Genomic DNA, 19,023 nt, shown 5'->3' with positions numbered 1-19,023 from the left:
AGAAAAGAGGACACTTCTGCCTCTTTGTGGAAATGGTATTAAGGCAAGTACAAATTCTTATAATGAAGATGTACAGCTGAGTATTCCTTCTTGAAATTCAGGTGCTCAGCATATCACTTGCTTTCTGTAATGGAAATTGCAACTATCCAGGATCTCACCTAAACTCAGACTAGATTGCTTGTTGGAGATTTAGACAGCTGTGTCTGGTATCAGAGTCTTCATTAAACTACAAGAGCTGAGGTAGTAGAAACCCCAGAATTTGTCTCAAGGTTTTGTGCCTTTTTCTTTTCATTACAGAGCTGAAAGTTAATCAGCTCTGTGCTGATGGACTTTTGGTACCTTTAGTGCCTTTTTTCCTGTTCTCCTTTAAAGTAAACAATTTCTTCTGTGGTAGTAGGGTACTTCCATTTAGTTAACTTGCTGCCACCCCTGCTGACTTTCAGAATCCCCGCCTGGTCCTCCTGGTCACAATATGATGACTGCAGTGTTTTGTTGGTTTGTGTTGTTTTTTGTTTTGTTTTGTTTTTTAATACGGCTTTAGGAAAAAGTAACACAACTTCACGCAGCCTGGTAGCTGACTGCTTAATAGCCAGATCCCTGGTTTCTAGCCCTACTAGTCTTTACTTCCTTTTGAAGTGATTTGGAGGGGTGGGTCACTATAGTTCCTTGTTATTCCCCTAGCATGGCTGGGAAGTTACTCATCTTAGTTCTGCTTTCGTTGTTTGGAAAATTTTCTAATTGTGACAGAAATGATACATGCTTCTCTCTTAAGACCTTGGATTGCCCATCCGAAGTGTAAGGAATTTTAAAGAAGTTTCAGTAAGAGAAATGAACGTGGAAATCAGTAGCCAGCCAGGTCACAGTTCAGTAGCAGCAGTGCTGCACCATGGGACTTGAAGAGTTTTTCCTTTGTTATGATCTGTTTGAGTTCCTTACCCAAAGTCTTCTGTTCCATACTGGGCTAGGTAAAGAGCCCAGGCATGTGGTTTCAGGGGAGAGGTACAGAACAAATGCCCTCAGAGAAATATTGTCTTCTGATAAAACAACAATGCAGATTTTGGTCATTTAGAGTCAGGAAGGCGTGTCTACTCCCTCCAAAGGAGGTGTTAGGAAAAGAGGAAGAAAGTCTGAATTCAGTGTGAGCTTTAAACAGTGAAGAGTCAGGAGGTGAAAGAAGATGGAAGAGTTGAAAATTTAATTGACTGCTGATTTTTACTTAATTGATCTTGTGACTCATTAACATGCCCAGTAGATGTGTATTTTAATTAAATACAGCAAACTGGGTGACAGGGGAAAAAAATGTATCAGCTAGCTGTGATGCATCTTCTGGCAAGAGAACTGCTTCATCATACAGCTTGGTACGTGACTTCTAGTGTCTTACAAAGTACCTAGGTGATCTATAATGGTTGCTTTTCTGTCTGTTGAGAAGCCTAAATACAGAGACCATTTCTAAGAGCTAATGGAAGAAGTTGCCCAGCCCTCCAAGATGGTATTCCTCTACAAAGAGAGTGAACCTTGCCCATTGTCAGGGAGTGGAAGTTTCTCTTCTTGTACACTGGAAGGTCAAAGGCTGAAAGCAAAGTTACTGCTTCTGCAGTTGAAGAGGTGATTGCTTTTACGAGGAAGTAAACAGATGTATTTCTTTCTTGTTTGATTTAATACTTTGCAGCCATTCCTCTTTTTATTGCATTCAGAATTGTTTAATGGCTCATTTCAGATAATTAGTTTTAAATGGGAAATGGGAAGAGTTAATTAGATCAACTAAAGTTTTCACATTGGCACTTTGAATTAAGGTCAATGAACATGACTTTTGGACTAATGTAATCTTCTAATCACTTATGATAACATCAGTTGTGAATGTAAAAGCTGAAGGTTTCAATTTTTTTTTTTCAGGCAGGTAATTCGGTCAATGAATAACTCGCATTGTTATAATTGTACTTAGAGGGAAAACATATGGTTTTCCTGCCTGAAGACTGTACAAGCATTATATTGTATTTTAAAAACCAAAACGAATTGAGAAGTTTGACTGAATGTCAACAAGTGATTATAATCTTAATTGAAACTGCTCTGCAGTACTTGCATTTAATGGTGGAGTTCGTAATGTGGTCTAAAAAATTAGATGGTAATGAAGGTATTAAATGTAATGAGTACCTTTGTGGATTTCTACTTCCTTTCTGGAACGGGGTTCCTGGGGAGAAATACTGTTGTAATTGGTGATATTTTATGGTCTCATATGTAACCAGGTGGAGACATTTTTGGTGTGGTTAAAAAAAATGATTTCTGTCATCTTGCTTGCCTGTCCCAAATCCGTGCATGCAGTTCCAGACTCTTATTACCTCATTTAAAAGGCAGTGGTGTGAACTCAAGCTCATAATTGAGGGCTGTACAGTATTTTCCCACCACAGCTTTGCGAAGAACTTTGCTGCTCCCTTTCTTTACCCAACACACTGCAGTGCTGTGAGAGCAGAATATGACTGCTTTTACTGTATCAAAACCTGGGTGTAAGGGGGAATCTTAACTAGTATTAATAATTTCAAATGTGGGCTACATTTATTCAAGTGGGTTAATTTATAAAATGTAGCTCCTTTGTTGGGGCTACACAGTTGCCCTCCTGAAATGTTGTCTTGCCTCTTCAGTTACTGAAAGTCACTAAACTGAAGTTTTACAGCCCCTGGAAAAAAAAGACTGGGGCAGGTGCAGCTGGTGACAGAGGCAGCAGGGATGTCTACCCTGTAGAGTGTGGTGGCAGGCTCTTGCTGAGGTGCAACTGTTAGGTTTGCAGCTTTTTGCAGTGGCAAAGAACATCCAGATGTTTCTTTGGACAAGTGTCTGTCTGCCTGTTTTGCTGTTGCATTTGCTTCCTTTACCTGTTGTTTTGGGTGAAAAGCAGTTAAGAGACAAGGACTGTGTTATATAAAGAGAAAAGCAACAACTGCAACCAGAAAAGGCAGCATTCACACTTCTAAGACAGTGAGAATAAATGCGTGTTAGAATAAAGGAAGTAAGTATGATCTGGGAAGAGAAATAATGTCAGGCTGCTTAGACTATGTTTAGGAGGTTTTATCAGATGCTGTTTGTTTAAAAAAGAGCAAACTATACAGGAAGGTTTGACCTTCAAGGTTCTCTAGTAGTAATTTAGCCTTTTTCTTCAGGGTATAATGTAAGGCTTGGGTGCCCCTCATGAGGATTGTAAAAGCTTGATTAACTTAAACTTAGGAAAGCCTAGCCTGTTGTCCACAGATCGACTTTGTCAGAAAGAAATGACAGTGGGCTTTAGACCTAGTAAACTTCCATAGTTTCTTCAGTGTGGGCAGGGAAAGTGTGGTGAGTGGCACAGTTTGCTTCTGGCAGTCTGCTTCGTTCATCCTTGAGTTCTTGAGGCTCCTTGTGGATGTAAAACTTCAAGTGACAGGGTACCTGTATCTCCGTTGTGTGGCGGTAGTAGTGGTTTAATCTCACATAGATCGAAGCTTCTCTATAAAGCTGTGGTCCTTCCGTGCTAAAGTGCTACACTTCTAGATGACCTTTAAAAAATTTTGGTTACTGTTTAATTTTCTGCTTGGTATTTGTGTGCATGTGTGGGCTGAGATGTTACTATTCTGATTATTGTGTTTTCATTTTTTTGTTTGTTGTGTGGGTTTGAGTTTTTTTCTAGTTTGTTAATAACTAATATGTTGTTCATTCTGAGAAATACAAAGCTGATACAGCAGGCGTATTGAGAAGTATTTTTGCACAGTTAAGGCTCCACATGGTCTTCACTGCTTCTAGTTTATAATTAACTCTTCAAAACAGTCATGAAGTATTAAGAGAGTAATTTACACTGGAAGGCTCTCTTGTGATCTCGTACAATGACAGCTTACTGATGGTGTGTTGACCTGAACCCTTACAAATGATAAACGGATTGCTACGCTATTAAAATATGTGAGCATCCTATTGGTGTATTTACCTTCCTTCAATATTTGTAGACTTGGAATGTGAAATATAAGTGCTTTCTCTTCTAACTTGTAACCAGTACTACAGAAGTAGAGTATATGTAGTTCCACAAACAGATTTGAATCTGTGAAGTCACTTTTAAATTCTAAAGACATTCTTTTTGTTTTAGTTTCTTTTTCTCCTGTTAGTTTGTATCAGAGCGCTTAGTTGAAATGTAAATGATAATGGGACTCTCTTGACTGTAGGAATTAAGAGTTCTAAGAAAAATACACATTAACTTTTACATGATAAAGCTGACTTGACAAAAATGGGTGTGTAGAGAAGTGGCATGCCAGAGCAGGATGAGTTATGGCAGATCAACTATGGAAGATAAGCTGCCTAGCTATACTGCTAATGTTTATTACCGGAACTGTATGTGAGTGCTATAGAGAGACCACATACAAATGCATACTACCAAAAATTGGGATAGTTCTTTTCTATTATCTTGTGAAGTTATATGTCTGTAGAAGTGCACTTGAATATAGAGTAGGAATGTCTGAATCGGAAACTTCCTTGAAAGAGAAACTTCTCATTCTTCTCTGGGCTGACCTCATTGATGTTTAGGTTATTCAGAAAGTGATAAATTTAAGATTGGACTTTCACTGCATTGGGAATTGATTGGGTTAGAGGCAGAAGACAACACTGCAGTATGCACTGTGTTGAAATGAAACAGCCAAACTTTTCTAAGTACTCTGTATTCAGGAGGTGGAAAACTTTTATATTTGAAATTGTTCATGGCAATGTAAACCCATAGAACAAGTTAAGTGGAGATGAAAAATAATTGCAGCCAGTGGTACTTTTCCTTAGGGGCTCATATTGACAAGAAAAATAAGAATAATATTTAAAAAATAAACTGACCTATTCTTCTTGCAGTTTGCCTTTGGTGGTAACTTCGTAAGCCTCTGTAACTCTACTGTATGTCTGAAATGTGTTAGGCTGACACAAAGTGTCAGTAGTATGTGCAGGCTAAGCCCGCCTCTAGTTACGAGGTGATACAGTCGGTCTTAAAACTTCAGTTGAATTTTAAAAAAAGATGAATAATGAAACTCTCCTATTACAGAAAAATAAAAATTGGAATGAAGAGCTAGTTAAACACAACTCCTGTGCCAGTGCCATGGTGGCATTTGCCGTGGCCAGGAAATGGTTATGAGTAGGTGTGACTGAGACATTTAATAGCAATAGACCAAATGCATCCTGCAGGGTTGTTTTTGTTTGTTTGTTTTTGTTTTAATTTCTTACTCTTTTTCTTGTCTGATAGAACATCCATTATATTACAGAGAACTCCTTGTTCCAGATCTTGGGATCTGGATCTGTAATCTTCCTGCTTTTAGAGTAAAGGTGGCTGCTGTCTGCTTCACTCTATGCAGTGTGTCTGCCTAGCTCTAGGTGAGTCTCTGGTGTCTTCCTGCTGGTGCAGCACCATCTCTACCTGCAGTATGGATGGGTCTCCAGGAAGTCCTGGCCTGTGTTTTTTCTTGTCTCTCTCTTCATGTTTGCTTGTGCAGTATGTTTTCAGACAAGGGTCCATGTAATCCTATGATGTATTGATGGTGGCTATGTTGCTTAAGGGTTGAAGATGACCCATGCAGAAGTAGTTCTCTTGAAATCCATGGTGTAAGTTAGTGCAACTGGTTGACAGCTGCTGAAGCTGAAGTTTAAAAGGTTCCCTAATTTTGAAATACTTTTATGTATTTCAAATACATAAAAGGAAGGGCTTGGAAGGGCAGTTTGTTTACCAAGCCCTTCAGCTTTCAACTAAACAACTGATCTTCTAGGGCAGAGTAGCTTAATTCTCTATGTATTAAGTTTATCTCCAACTCGGCAATAGTGTAGTCACTAGATGCCTGCTCTTGGCTGAAGCATTCTTGAAATGTTTAAATTGTGCAGTATTTGTGTAGGGAGGAATGCTGCACAGCCTGTCATCCCAGCACTAAGGTGAGCTTACCTGCTTCAAAACTCTGTGATTGCAGTTGCAACTGTGTTGAATTGAAATACTCTAATAGAGAAGAATTCTGTGGGATGATGGCAGTGTGAATTACTAGCTGTCAGCAGTATGTTCACCTTTTTTTCTTTTTTATTCGTAAGTCAGTCTCAAGCAGTTTTAAACTGCATCAGTTTGTGTTGAGTGCGTATGAATGCATCCTTTTTCTTCCTTGTGATTTCTTTTTTCTACAAATTCAGACACCTGGAATAAATGTCCTTTCTGCAAGGCAAGGATGGATGTACAGAAAATGTTCTGCCCTGCCTTATTTTAAAAAATTCCTTTTGCATAATTCTGTATTACATCAACCTCAAGAGGTAACTATGCTTAAAAAAGGGTAAAACAAGGCTGTTCCTCTCTAATTAGAGTTGAGAAATGGATGACAAAGGCTTCTTGTATTTTAAGCGTATCGAATAATTGGGACCATGCTGGAGTAGGAGTAAGATTATTTGTTTTTCAGTAAGGTCATTAAAAATCTAAACTTGTAGGTTAAGAATAGCTTAAAAAAATCAGTACTTTTTTTGCTATTTAGATGATTTTAAAACTCTAGTCCAGAAAGTGCTCATGAATTCAGGAACTGTATAGCCTGAATTCTGCTGGAACAAATAATGTAGTACCCTATTCTGCCTATTAAACCATTGGACTAAGTACTTGTAGTTTATAACTTACTGTTCCCAGTTCTGGGCTCCCCAGTACAATATGTAGACATACTGAAGCAAGTCCAGCGAAGGGGCCATGAAGATGATTATGGACTTGGAGCATCTGACATACAGTGAGAGGCTTAGAGAGATGGGGTTGTCCAACCTCTGGAAAATACAGCTTCTGGGATATTAGCAATGTGTACCTGGTGGTGTAGGTAGAGATGGAATCAGGCTCTTTCTGTGATGCACAGAGACAAGAGACAAGAGACAATGGCCATAAATTTAAATTTGGGAAATTCCACTTAAATATAAGAACTTTTTTACTGCAAGGGTGGCCAAACGTGGGAGTGGGTTGTCCAGTGTGGTGGTAGAGTCTGTGCCCTTGGAGAAACTCAAAACCCAACTGGATGTGGCTCTGAGCCACCTGCTTTGAATAAGGGAGTTGGTCTGCAGACATGCAGAGGTCCCTTCCAACCTCAAGTAACCTGTGTTAATCTCGTAACATAGTTAATACTGTTTCATGTAGGTTTATGCCAGTGCTTTGTACACTAATTAGTTGCTTAATACAAGAACTAAGGTAGACATAGACATCACTGGTTTCTGTTAAATCCTTGTCTGAATTGTATCTGTATTTATTCTGACATATGCTAACTGCCAAGAAGTGTTACTGACCTGATGCTTATTTTATGATAATACAAAGTATTTCTATTGCTTTAAATGTCTTATATAAATCACGAGTTTTTTCCCAAGCATTTTTATTACTTTTCAATCCTATAATATTCCATGATTTCTCCTTTTGTAATACCATAAGATTCTTTAATACCTTGCTAGGTGATGTTGGCTTTAAGTTTTCAACAGGTTTTTCAGATGCATCAATTTTATACCTGCTTACTCTCTCTTCAGCTAGTTTGTTAGACTGCTACTTAGTGCAAAGTAGCACTTTGAGCAAAAACAAGAAAAAAGTTTGGAAGTGCTTTGAAATTTGCTACGTTTTTCTAAAAATACCCTTTAAAATGTCTTAATATTTTTGACGTTACGTTTTTAACTATTCTAGCTACTGCAGGCAGGACAGTTTTTCTCCTCTGAAGTAACGACTTTCTTATTAAGTAATAAATTCCTTCTTCTAATACTCTGTATCCTTCAGCTGCTCATGAAATTGTGCTGGATTGTTTCAAGAGAAATATGTTTAATTCTGTAGTGATGTGAACTAAGTCACTTGTGACTGTTTACATGACTGTTTACTTGACTGTGGCATACCTGTTTGGGTGTGATGAAAATGTGTTTCTAAAAAATTTGAGTGCTACCAGGCAGGAGTTACAAATTTTTTAAATGAAGTTTGTAGACATGAAATTCATTAAGGCTACTCAGATTATGGGCAAGCTGTGCAGTAATCTTTACTGGGTAACTATTTTTAGGGCTCTTGCTATAAGTGTACTGATGGTAAGAGGGAAAAGGCAATAGCTTACAAACACCCAAATTTGCTATTTTATCTTTCAGAGCTGTTGAGTCCCAGAGCGAGGGACAGTGCGCTCCAGTGGACTCCTTGTGGCGACGTTACAGTGAATTTGAGTTGTTGAGGAACTATTTGTCAGTTACCTATCCACATATTGTTGTTCCACCTTTGCCAGAAAAAAGGGTAAGGAGCTGTGGCTGCAATTTGTTTTGTGTTGTTTGTTATTTACTTACTGATAACACTCTTCTGTTTAAATAGGCTGACTTTGTTTGGCATAAGCTATCAGCAGATAATATGGATCCAGATTTTGTGGAAAGAAGAAGAATCGGTTTGGAAAACTTCTTGTTACGTGTGGCTTCACATCCTGTTCTTTGTCAGGAGAAAATCTTTTATTCATTTTTAACACAGGTATAGTAAAGTGGTATGCTTTCTAATTACACTCTTTAATGATTATTTATTTAAGATAATGTCCTTTTGCTCTTCCCTCCTATTTACCTATAGCTTGTTCTTTGTCTACAAGGATAGACAGTGTGACCAAAGTTGAGGTAGGAAAGACTTACCTATCTAAAAGGCTTCTTAACAGCCCACTGCGGTTGTAGTCAGTTTTCTTATGTACCTTATGACTTTTTTCCAGTCTAGTTCTAAGGCTCCTAAGACAGAATTTCCACCTCTTTGGAGTGGCGTATTGGGAACTTAATGTCTGTTGGCTGAGAAAGCTTCCCTAGGACTAAAGCTGAAATAGTTAGCATTCTGTACTGCTGGCTGCAGAGAGAATATTGGCTTCCAGTTCTCTTTTTGGATATCCATGGTTTCTTCAGCTTTGAGGTTTGAACTGTGATCTGTTCATACGTGTTGTGGTCCAAACCCAGTACAATATGTTATCACAAAAGTTGTGATCCAATTATCAGCTAAAGCATTGCATTTTGTAGTTTTCCAAGTTTAGGAGGAGTTGGATATTTCTCTTTTTTTCTGTGCTTTGATGAGAGATTACCAAACAGCAGACTGAGCAGGTACGTTTACCACAGCACAGTATAGTATATAGATGAACCAGTGTATGGGAACTGAAAGCAATGGACAACCAGCCACTACACTTGAGCAAGGTGACTGAATGTGCACTGTAAACAGTTGTCACCTCTGCATTCTTTTTATACTCTCTGCTTCAAGCTGCAAAGGTCATTGAAGCTGCTCATGACCTAACAGGCAGTAGATGATAGCTACCTTTTTTCTAAAGACCTGAGCTACTTCTTTTGTCAAAGCTGGGTGGTTCCTGCCCCTGGTTGGTAGAATGAGGTAACTGAGTAGTGAAGAGCAGAGAGTTTCTTGGGGGAGGTTAGTATGTAAGCATAGAAGTCTACTGACATGTTATTCTTAACCCAGATTCTTTAAAAGACATGGGGAAGGTAGCTGAAACAGCTTGCTGGAGAAGATCTTCTGATATAGGGACTTTCAAAAGCTGTGGCACTTTTTAATCTCACTAAACATTCTTCTCGTGTATTTTTTAGGAAGGTGGATGGAAAGAAATGGTGAATGAGACTGGATTTCAGCTAAAGGTAATTAATTGTCTCGTGACTGCTATGGTACAAGAATACTCCAGCAAACCTGTTTTAGGTTATTTATGAAAGGCTGTTTGCTGTTACAATGAATTAAAGGCATTGTTTTATGTAACTACAAAAAACAGTGGTGGTGTTAGCATGTTCTTAGCCTTCTCTTGAAGGCTTGTTAATATGTGCCTGTGATGCTCAACCTTTTAATTCTGCTAGTTATGTAGAGTTATGATCCTCAAAAGCTTTAAAACTAATGAACTTGAGCCCATAGCAGTCTTTTTGTATGATATCAGATCAGTTTAGCATGGGTGTCAGATTTAACCTGGTCAAAGTTGCAAGGTGTCAAAAAAAAAAAAAAAATAGGGTAAGCAAAGGGGTCTGAATTTTAGGACTTCTCTACAAGGATAAGTTGCTGAAAAGGACTAGGAGAGATGGATTTGGTGCCCCTTAACTGTTTAACAGAACGTGTCTTGAAGTAGTACTATCCCCATTGACATCAGTGAGTTCATGGCTAGGTAAAGTGGTGGGTGGAAAGCTTGCAGGAATAAATGATCAAAGGTTGTGTGTCTGTGCAGGATAAGAACCTGTGAGAAGTTGATAGATTGCATGGCTGTGTCTGGAAAAGTTACTGTATGGGGACAAATACTGAGCTTTTGTTTCATTGTAATGTGATCAACTCTCATGAAATCATAACTGAACACTAGGTGGATTATGAAGAATTATTCTGAATAGTGAGAGCTAAAGAAAATCACTAGTGCTCTTCAGTGTCCCAAGGGGCTTTGATACTGACACTTAATGTTAATAACTTAAGTTGACAGTAATTCTCTTCAGTCATGGCAAGGCTTGCATATTGGTAATATTGATAATGGAAAAAATTTCAAGCTCTCAAGTTGTGTTTTCCTAGTCAACACATCTTTATTTCAGCTTATGCTCATAGGAGTTCAGAAAGTTTTTACTGGCAGCACGTTCAGGAGTGCACACTCTGGTGTGTATATGAAAGAGAACTCATAGCAGAATGCTGAGAATATTTCCATACATGAAAGTGTGTTGCATATTGAGAGATGAGCACGTGCTGTTTTCTTTCTAGATTTGATTGCGTGTATAGTTTCCACTTTGCAGTTCCTGTTTCCTTAGAAAAGGAAGATATCTTTTTGCAAAAACCTGGGAAAAAGTATCTTTCCTTAACTCAACATCTGAAGTATAAACCCCTCAAGATTAGATGTTATTTAGCGCTGCACTGAAGGACAAACCTCTCTTTACTACATGTCGTAGCCTAGAATCAGATCGCTGGTTTACATGCTGCTGCTGTCTCTGTTGCTGGTGCATTAAAGCAGGATGTGTCTTTTGTCCCAAAGGATTTGAACCAGGCTACTAAACTTTAAATTAGGCATTAATGCAATGTGGCATGTTATAGTTGAATATTGATGTCAGAGACTTTGTTTACACTGCCAACTGTGTCAGTAAATCATGCCTTTCCTCCCTCCCACCTCCAGCAATTAATTTTATTCTTTAAGGGATTTGTCACTTGGGATTTCAACCCTTCCTTTAGGAAGGAGAAAGTTCCCCTCTCTTTAGTTTTCTTAAATGATTGTGGGATCATAGTAGGAATTAGCTGTCTGAAAACTCCTTGACAGTACCTCATTTGATGGGGAGTTCATCTCTCAAATGCTCATGTGCTTTAGTCTTAAATTAAGTTCAAGATTGGACAGGCTTTTTTCTAAAAGCATAACTCTGTGCAGGTCAAATCTCAAAAGTGGTGTGTGGGAGTTACCGTGCTAGTAACAGGAAGAAGGAAATAACCCTACTTACAGGGTTGAGCGTTGGCAGGACCTTGGTTTCTGCCTGACAGTGCTTGTATACTTATTGAGCTCTTATTCAGAACACTACATGTGTCTGTAACTACATGTGTCTGTGTCCCTATATGCAGGGTTGCCTTTTGCCCTTGCTTTTAACACTTTCCAAAACTACAGTGAATAGAAGGGTTCCCAGTTTACTGGGGGGAAATCAGGTCCTGGTCTCTACTCCCTGCCATTGTTGCCCTGGCAGCCTGCATTGTATGTCACCACGATAAGGTTCTTGAGAAGTTCAGGGCTTGTCCTGAGTGAGCTGAAGGACAGGAGAGCAGGGACTGAAGAAGGCCTGTGGGCTGTGACTGGGATAAGGGAAAGGCAAAAACTTGCCTTGTAACTGTACTGTTGGAAGTGACCAAGTGTAAACTTGTTGAATGTGTGTGCTGTTCCAACAAACTGAAATGGCTTTGGTGCCTGCTATTTGAACATAAATATGGTATTTTGAGAAATAGTTAATTAGAGAGAAGGACTGATTTAACATCAGTGTACTTAGGTGATGGTTGTACTGGGAGAGAATGTGTGAGAGTACACGGAGATGTGTCTGAACGATCTGAAATCTGGCTTATGTAATAGCTCGTTGGGATACAGCAGTGGGGATCCAAGCCCATACAATCCTGTGGAGCATTCTGAATAAACATAAAGGCTAGGACTTGGAGTTACTGCAGTGTTTTATGTTCCTTGTGCTGTCTTGGGCATGCTTCGCCATGATGCCTTTATCTTCCTTTTGTAAGATATTCTTGGAGGAGAACTGCACATAGTGGTGACAGTGAACCTGTTTCTTCTCATATCAGTCAGTCTTAGTCTTGCAGGTTTCGTTCACTTACATTTCAGTTTGTACATTGTTTTGTATTGGTGGTTTCATAATTGAAAGGAGGACAGCTACAGTTAGCAAGGTTTCCGTCAGTACCTCTCATCCTAGTTGCAAGAAAGAAGCTGCTTTTCCATCAGCTTGGATGCTCTCCTGAATGTCCTCCAGGTATGGAGGTGGTTCCAGATGAAAGCAACTTGCAGTAATATTCAGATATGGGTGTCTTCTGCTCAGCCCCAATGCAGTAGGAGGTGAAACAGTCTCAAACCATGCCTGTCTCATCTGTAGAAGTTACTGTAAGGAAGCTCTAAAATACGTATCATAAGCCCTAAGGAAAGGACTTTCTTCTTTGGGAAAACACCATGTTCCCTTCACTGTCAAATTCAGAATAGCTCTTCAAGCTCCGAGTTGGCTCTAACGTTGCACAAAATATTCCTGTGTCATATACCAGTCCTAACACATACTGCTGAAGTAAGTTACTGCTAGCAGTTGTGGCACAGTGTTAGCTAAAAGAGTACACTGTTGGAAATCTATATACCTCACAAGGTGTGTTTCTTTGTTTTTGTTTCACTGAGAAGAGAGATGTTTTGATCAAAAGCCATTTCCTGGAGTTGGAGATTTTCATGCAGTACAGATGAACCCTGAGTGAGCTGTCTATGAAATGCCACATGGAAATGAAAAGTGGTGATGTGGGACCTCTGCAGATGAGGCTGGGGTATCTCACCTGTGTTGGTGTCTTATTAAGAGTAAATAACCACTTCACAACTTAAATTTCAGTGAAACCGACCTGCTTAGAGAGGTTCCATACTGCAGTCATTAGTAAACTAACATCTGAAAAAGTAAGGTAGCCAATTACCTTTTTAATTAGGTATTTCTGTAGAGATTTATACATGTTGTCTTACAGAAGAGAACACTGCATTAAAATAGCTCTATTCTGATATACAAATTGCATATTTTTTGTAAAGCAAGTCATAAAACAAGAGAACACCATATATAAGATTTTGATTTCACTGGGGAACTGTTCCTAGTAATAAAGAGCGTATAGAGGTCACTCTACCACCGGTTTTATTTGGTTTGAAAAATATAAAATAGTTTGTCCATATGGTCTTATGTTACCTAATTGCTTCATCTAAAAAGAATGTAGGGTTGTGTATCTTAACTCCGTGATTTGTGTAACGTTTTAAGAAGGGGCTCTTTTTGTGGGATTTGGATTTTACCAGCTTAATTTTAGTGGATACCAGTTACATCCTAGTTTACAAAAATAGCTTATTTTTTCTGACTTTTTAATAAAGGATCTGACATGCAGGGTAGTTAGTGTTAACTTGTTCCATGTTTGAAGATTTAAATATGTGAAGAAAGCAGGATTTTTTTTCTATTGGTGCTGCCAGAAGGCTGAGATTTTTTTTGTCACTGGAATTTAATTGCATTAAATTAACAAAGCTTTTTTTCCCCTTTTTTCAGGCAGATTCCAGATTAAAAGCTCTTAATGCAACATTCAGAGTGAAAAACCCAGACAAGTAAGATTCCACATCCTTCTTCCCTCACTTTCCCTTTTCCAGTTACAACTGTAACTTCAGATGACAGAATACCTCCTTAGTATACATTCAGAAAAGAAATCTTTCAGCACTTCAAATCTTAACAGAAGCCCAGTAAGGAGGTAGTGTGAAAAGGTTTGATAAATCCTGTTTCTAAGAGCAGGAAATACTCAGAAAAATGCCATCGCTTTATGCAAAATGAGTCTTTCATTTTAGTTAGATTAAAAGAAAGGGATAAAAATCCCCAACAACCCAGGCCCAGAAAAAGAACCTCTTAATATTTGTTTGCAAAGAGATCTTTCCAAGCATGAACAGAACACAGATAGTAGGTCTTTCCAAAAATCTGCTAGTGTACAATTCTGGATGCATGCACCCTGGTGTTACAGTTCATAGTTTTCTTCAAGCTGCCAATTTTCACAGATGCTTTTGGAAGTCCCGAGGTCAGTTCAGCTCTGTTGCAGTTTAGGAAGCTCTGGGACAGGCACTAGAGCAATCTGCTGGATGAAAATACTGGTCAGAAATGTCAGGATATGTAGTGGGAGGTTGATCACACCCTAGGTGATGTGGGAAGGGTAAAGCAAAAGTTTCTATTTCTGCAATACTTAGAAAGTACGCAGCAGTAGGGTCAAGAGATGTTGCTCTTTGCACCATCTTTGCATCTGTAAGCAGTGGAGACCTATACAAACTGCTTTGCTGGGTCCATCTGCGATCCAACAGTGGCAATAGATGCATGTGCCTGACTGCTTTGTCTGTTCACTTTGTACTTCCCTAGCATCTATGGGTATTGTATGAAGGATGTGAGAGGGTACATGCCTTTCTGAACCTTTCTATAGATTTACCTGTGACTTGGTCCAGTCCTTCCATTTTATTGTGCTTGTTTGTACAGCCTTCTGTGGCAGCAAGGAAGCTTTTAGCTAGCATTTAATATAAAAGACAACATTTACATATGAGATCAAATGACAATGATTCATTATCTGCAGGTAAAATTGGACCCTTGTTTGAATGCTTCATCCTCAGTCATTTCCATCTGTGGATAGTGGGAGCTAGCTTTTCCTGTTTTCATGGCAGGGAAACTTTGCCACTAGGCTGAATGTAGGCATGAGGGGACAAGACTGGTTAAGGCTGAGATGAGGAATATACTGTTACATTTTGAGGTAACTTAATGTTTCAGGAAAGGAAAGCTATTGTAAGAAGCAACTTGGTAAAAAGCAGGAAAAGAGTTAATACAAGGAAAACATGAGAAAGGGCTTGTAACAGAAACAGTCCCAGAGTGTCTGTCTCTCAGCAGAGACCTCTTACAGCACTGAAGAGATATGGCACACGCTTTCTATTGTATTGTGCCAGCTGCGTAGCTTCCAAATTGAACTTTTGGATACAAGTTGTTTAATAAATAACTGAGAGCATAACTTCTGTGGGGGTTTTGTTTTGTTTTGGTTTGGTTTAATTCAGAGAGAGCTTTTTAGTATACAGTGTGCAGCTCTAACAGGAGGGAGGAATAGTGCCTTGCTCTGCTTAGTACGCTGATGCTTGAGCTGCCTGGAATCTGTCACCTTGCCCTCCTGTGTTATCTTTGGTGCTTGTGTGACTAGGTGCTAAAATGGGTTTATCAAGCTCACCTTGCTGAAACGAGGTCTGACTGCTGTGTGGAGCATAGGCTTTCAGGATCCTGGACCATGAAGGGTTCAGGTGAAGAATAGCTGCAACTCCCAGTCTGGATTGCCTCACAGTGCTGTGGAGCCACATCGTTCAGCCTAGGGCAGCATGAGGAGCTTAAGCAGCTGAAACAATGCTGCTCTATGAGGTCAAATGTAGACTGGAAACTAAACCTCTTCCTGTGGGGAGCAATTAATATCTTCAATTGTGACATTTTATTGGTGATAAAAATATGGTATTCTGGTATTCAGAGATAAATTTGTATTTACTGCAGAACTCTATGATTTGGCTTCATGGCACCCACCGTCTTGTTCTCTTTACGTGCTTTAATCAAAACAATAGGTTTCTTCTTGGTGAAAGATTTCTTTAGAGGGCACTAAATCCTTTCCTAAGGGAGATTATTTTTTTTTTTTTTAAGTAGCTCTTCTTTTTTTCTCTCTGGTTACTCAGACAAGTGCCTTGTTCTGTAGTGAACAGTTCTGTTCTTATAATGTCTTCCTTCACAAAACAGGAAAATGGCATTGCCCTCCCTGATGTAAGGAGGTGTACTAGTACTGCTGAGCAAAATGCATAAAGTAACTTTTATTCAAATGCTGTCTGCTGTAAATGAAATTATCTTCTTTGCCATTACCAAGAAAGATATTTTTGAGAAGAAACCTGGTGTGTTCCTACAGAAATGTGACCTGATCTGTTTTTCATTTGTGTCTGAAGCTCTACTTAATAGCTCAGTTGAATGTCTTGACTGTTGGTAATGTTGCAGAACCAGTAAAACCAATGAAGAGTGCTAGTTAAAAAAGCCTCAGTTACTGAGTGTCAAAACTGTGTCTTTTTTCACACTTCTACTGTTATGCACTGGAAGGTAAATGTCCCTTTGTGTGCTGCACCAAACTCAGTTTGGAAATGACTTTATAATGTTTTGGGATTTTTTTAGTTTGTTTTTATTTTGTTTGTGTTTTTTTTTCTTGGGGGGGGGGGGTGGTGGTTTGGTTGGTTTTATTTTTGTTGTTGGTTTTTTGTTTTTTTTTGGTTTTTTTTTACAAAAAAACCCACAGGAGGTAGGACTTGAGCACCTACTTGAGAATTAAACTTTTGATCTGCCACACTACCAGTCTCTTAAAAACAGTTTTTCCTGAAAAATTATGTTTGTAAAATTTTCAGCCTTCACAGAAGATTGGGCAAAAGTAACATTGTTTTGGTTTATGCTTTTCTGAGACAGTAAAAAGAAGGCAGCTTGATTCTGCAGTGGTAATTTTTTAATTATTATTATTTTATCTTTTAATGGAGGGGGAACTGGCACGGGAGAAGCTGTATTGCTGCCAGAGTCCAGGGTACTAAAAGTCCTCTTAGGTTCCTGACTCCGGTCTTCAGGGAGTAGAGCATTCCTTAAAGCTTTCTTGCCACAAAACAGGATAAATAAAACTTTTCATTATAAATTTCTGGAGTGGAAAAGGGAGTCTTCCGGAGCTGAAGGCATGCTTTTTAATCTTTTGTTTTCAGTTCAATTATTTCAAGTATCTTCACTGTACGTGTCTGCAGCTGTCTGACACACAGCCCTGGTGCATATTTTATAAAGTGTAAACTGAAGAGATTGCTCTCTAAACCCCACTGTGCAGATCAATGACTACATTTATTTTTCCCATATAGTTTCTCTGCTGGCTTTTAAATCTTTTTACGTACTTTAACCCTGTGTGTGTCATGATCTTATAACGATGCTTCTTTGAGAGCAAAAATACTAGAAATGGCAATAAAGCTTTTGCTTCCTGAATTTAAGGATGAGAATATTGTAGACTTTCTTACAGGGGAAGGAGAGGTGTTAAATGAAAAACCCCTGAATTTCATACTGTGTCACCCAAAACAAGTGACCTGACTTAACTTCAGTAAGACTTCTTGGGTACAAGCTATTCTGAAATACAAAGCCTGACTGTATGCCTGCAGTGGAAAGAGGGATGTAGCTTTTGGGGCTTAAATATCAACCTGGAAAGCTAATCTTCATCTCTCATTCCTTGATTCTGGTTGTTTTCTTGTGTGTTTGTTTATTTTCAGATCATTGTTTAGTAATTTAGGTAAAGCTGTTCTTGGCTTCCCATTTGGGTGAAACGCATTTTTGGATACCAAAGTAGGTCATGAGTTAGACTTGTGTGTAGTAGGGAGGGTTTACATATACAGAAGTGGCTGTTGCTGTGGATTAATTGGTTACCAGTCACAAGAAGAGCTGTGGCAACTAATTCATCTTTGTCATTAGCATAAGCTAAATGTATCAACTTAAACTACCACCAGGGCCTAACTGAGGTGGTTCTTTCCTTCAGTAGTGGCAGACCAGCACAGCAGTGTGTATATGATCACGTGCAGTGGGTTATCTGACTGGTACCCTTAAGACTGTAGTGATTTGATGGCTTTTAGCTGTGTGTGACTCCTGTGCAGGTACAAGTCTTAATAGGGTTTCATCTATAACTGCTTAGAGTTACTGAATGGATTAGCCTTAGAGGAACTGTGGTAATTGTGAATGTTTCCTTGGGCTTTTGAAAAGCTATACTTATAACTGGCTAGATGGCAGCTTGAAAGTCAAGTGTCTTTGTCAGGTCAGGAGTGTGAACAAGTTATTATTAAGAAGTATGCTTCAGCAGATTTTTGGCTTTGTACTTATTTGAAACTCTCCTATTAACTAATGCTTGCTTTTATAAATCCTGTTTAAATAGAAGAAAAAGCCCCACCCCAATAATATAGATGTAGTAATTTCAGTTTATTTCATAAAATTTTATCTCTTGAATTGCTCTGAACCTTCACTGATTGCATATAAAGAAAATAGCAGTCATGCCAGTGTTGGATGGTTCGCTTTAGGGAAATTAAACTCTGCAGTCACGTCTTTTAGGAGTCTTCAGCTAATTTCACTTCAACATAATCCAGGCTCTGTCTTGCTGGCTGTAGTGTTGTGGCTCTATCTTGCATTCTGTGAAAGCTTGCTTTCATGATGGCTAATGATGTACTATCTGTTTCCTGCTCCCAGGAGATTTACTGAGCTAAAACACTATAGCGATGAACTGCAGTCTGTCATATCACACCTTCTGCGAGTCAGAGCTGTAAGTATTTCCCATGTGTGTCGTGACAAATAGTATAATTTATTTATAAGGCACTATTTCTTGTTTAGTCGGGAGAACAGGAGTATGTGTTCTAGAATAAGGGCAGTTTCGCCCGAGGGAGTCCGGCTCTGGAGTGTGGAGCAGGAGGTGGCAAAGGGGTGGTGGCTTTGTACAGATTTGAGGGAAAGGAGTTCCAAATATGATGGTTGAGTTTGACAGTCACTGGAGGAGTAAACACATCCATGTTGCTAATCTGCCCTTCCTGTGATGGCCATGTATCAGATGGATAGATGGTTTTAAAGGAAATTGAGGTGTCTGCTTCTCTCTATTCAGAAGACAAGTTGCTTTTGCTGGATGTCTGGGCTGGGAAGGGCCCCAAAACATGGTTTTCTGGTCAGACATATAATACCTTGTTTTCCAGAGCTTGTAGTATGAGTCCTGTATGCTTCACAGAACACTTTCTTTCTTTTTTTTGGCTTGTTCTTCAATCTGTAATGAATAATGTTCTT

The 19,023-nt window shown here is 39.0% G+C and overlaps 1 protein-coding gene and 1 long non-coding RNA gene across 4 annotated transcripts in view; one reads left to right on the top strand and one right to left on the bottom strand.

The window, feature by feature from the left end:
• SNX4 (sorting nexin 4) overlaps positions 1-19,023 on the top strand; it is a 38,442-nt gene that overhangs the window by 6,115 nt on the left and 13,304 nt on the right. For 2 of the 3 annotated variants that reach the window (XM_061476039.1, XM_061475889.1), the window contains exons 3-7: positions 8,092-8,230; positions 8,306-8,455; positions 9,550-9,597; positions 13,711-13,766; positions 18,442-18,514. In XM_061476039.1, coding sequence (XP_061332023.1) covers positions 8,092-8,230; positions 8,306-8,455; positions 9,550-9,597; positions 13,711-13,766; positions 18,442-18,514 — 466 coding nt within the window. The remainder of the gene's footprint in view (positions 1-8,091; positions 8,231-8,305; positions 8,456-9,549; positions 9,598-13,710; positions 13,767-18,441; positions 18,515-19,023) is intronic. The other variant, XM_061475969.1, reaches the window with a different exon arrangement.
• LOC133281438 (uncharacterized) lies at positions 13,972-15,506 on the bottom strand. Its single transcript, XR_009747523.1, has 2 exons — positions 15,401-15,506; positions 13,972-14,281 (listed from the first exon to the last, which is right to left on the bottom strand). It is a non-coding gene; the product is annotated as an uncharacterized LOC133281438 (long non-coding RNA).

Source organism: Pezoporus flaviventris, unplaced genomic scaffold (assembly GCF_033815535.1).
Source record: "Pezoporus flaviventris isolate CSIRO_AGI_PZ_B2104156 unplaced genomic scaffold, CSIRO_AGI_Pfla_v1 ptg000001l, whole genome shotgun sequence".
NCBI lineage: Eukaryota > Metazoa > Chordata > Aves > Psittaciformes > Psittacidae > Pezoporus > Pezoporus flaviventris.
The sequence above is the reverse complement of the archived record's forward strand: the minus strand, read 5'-3'. Positions and strand labels throughout refer to the sequence as shown.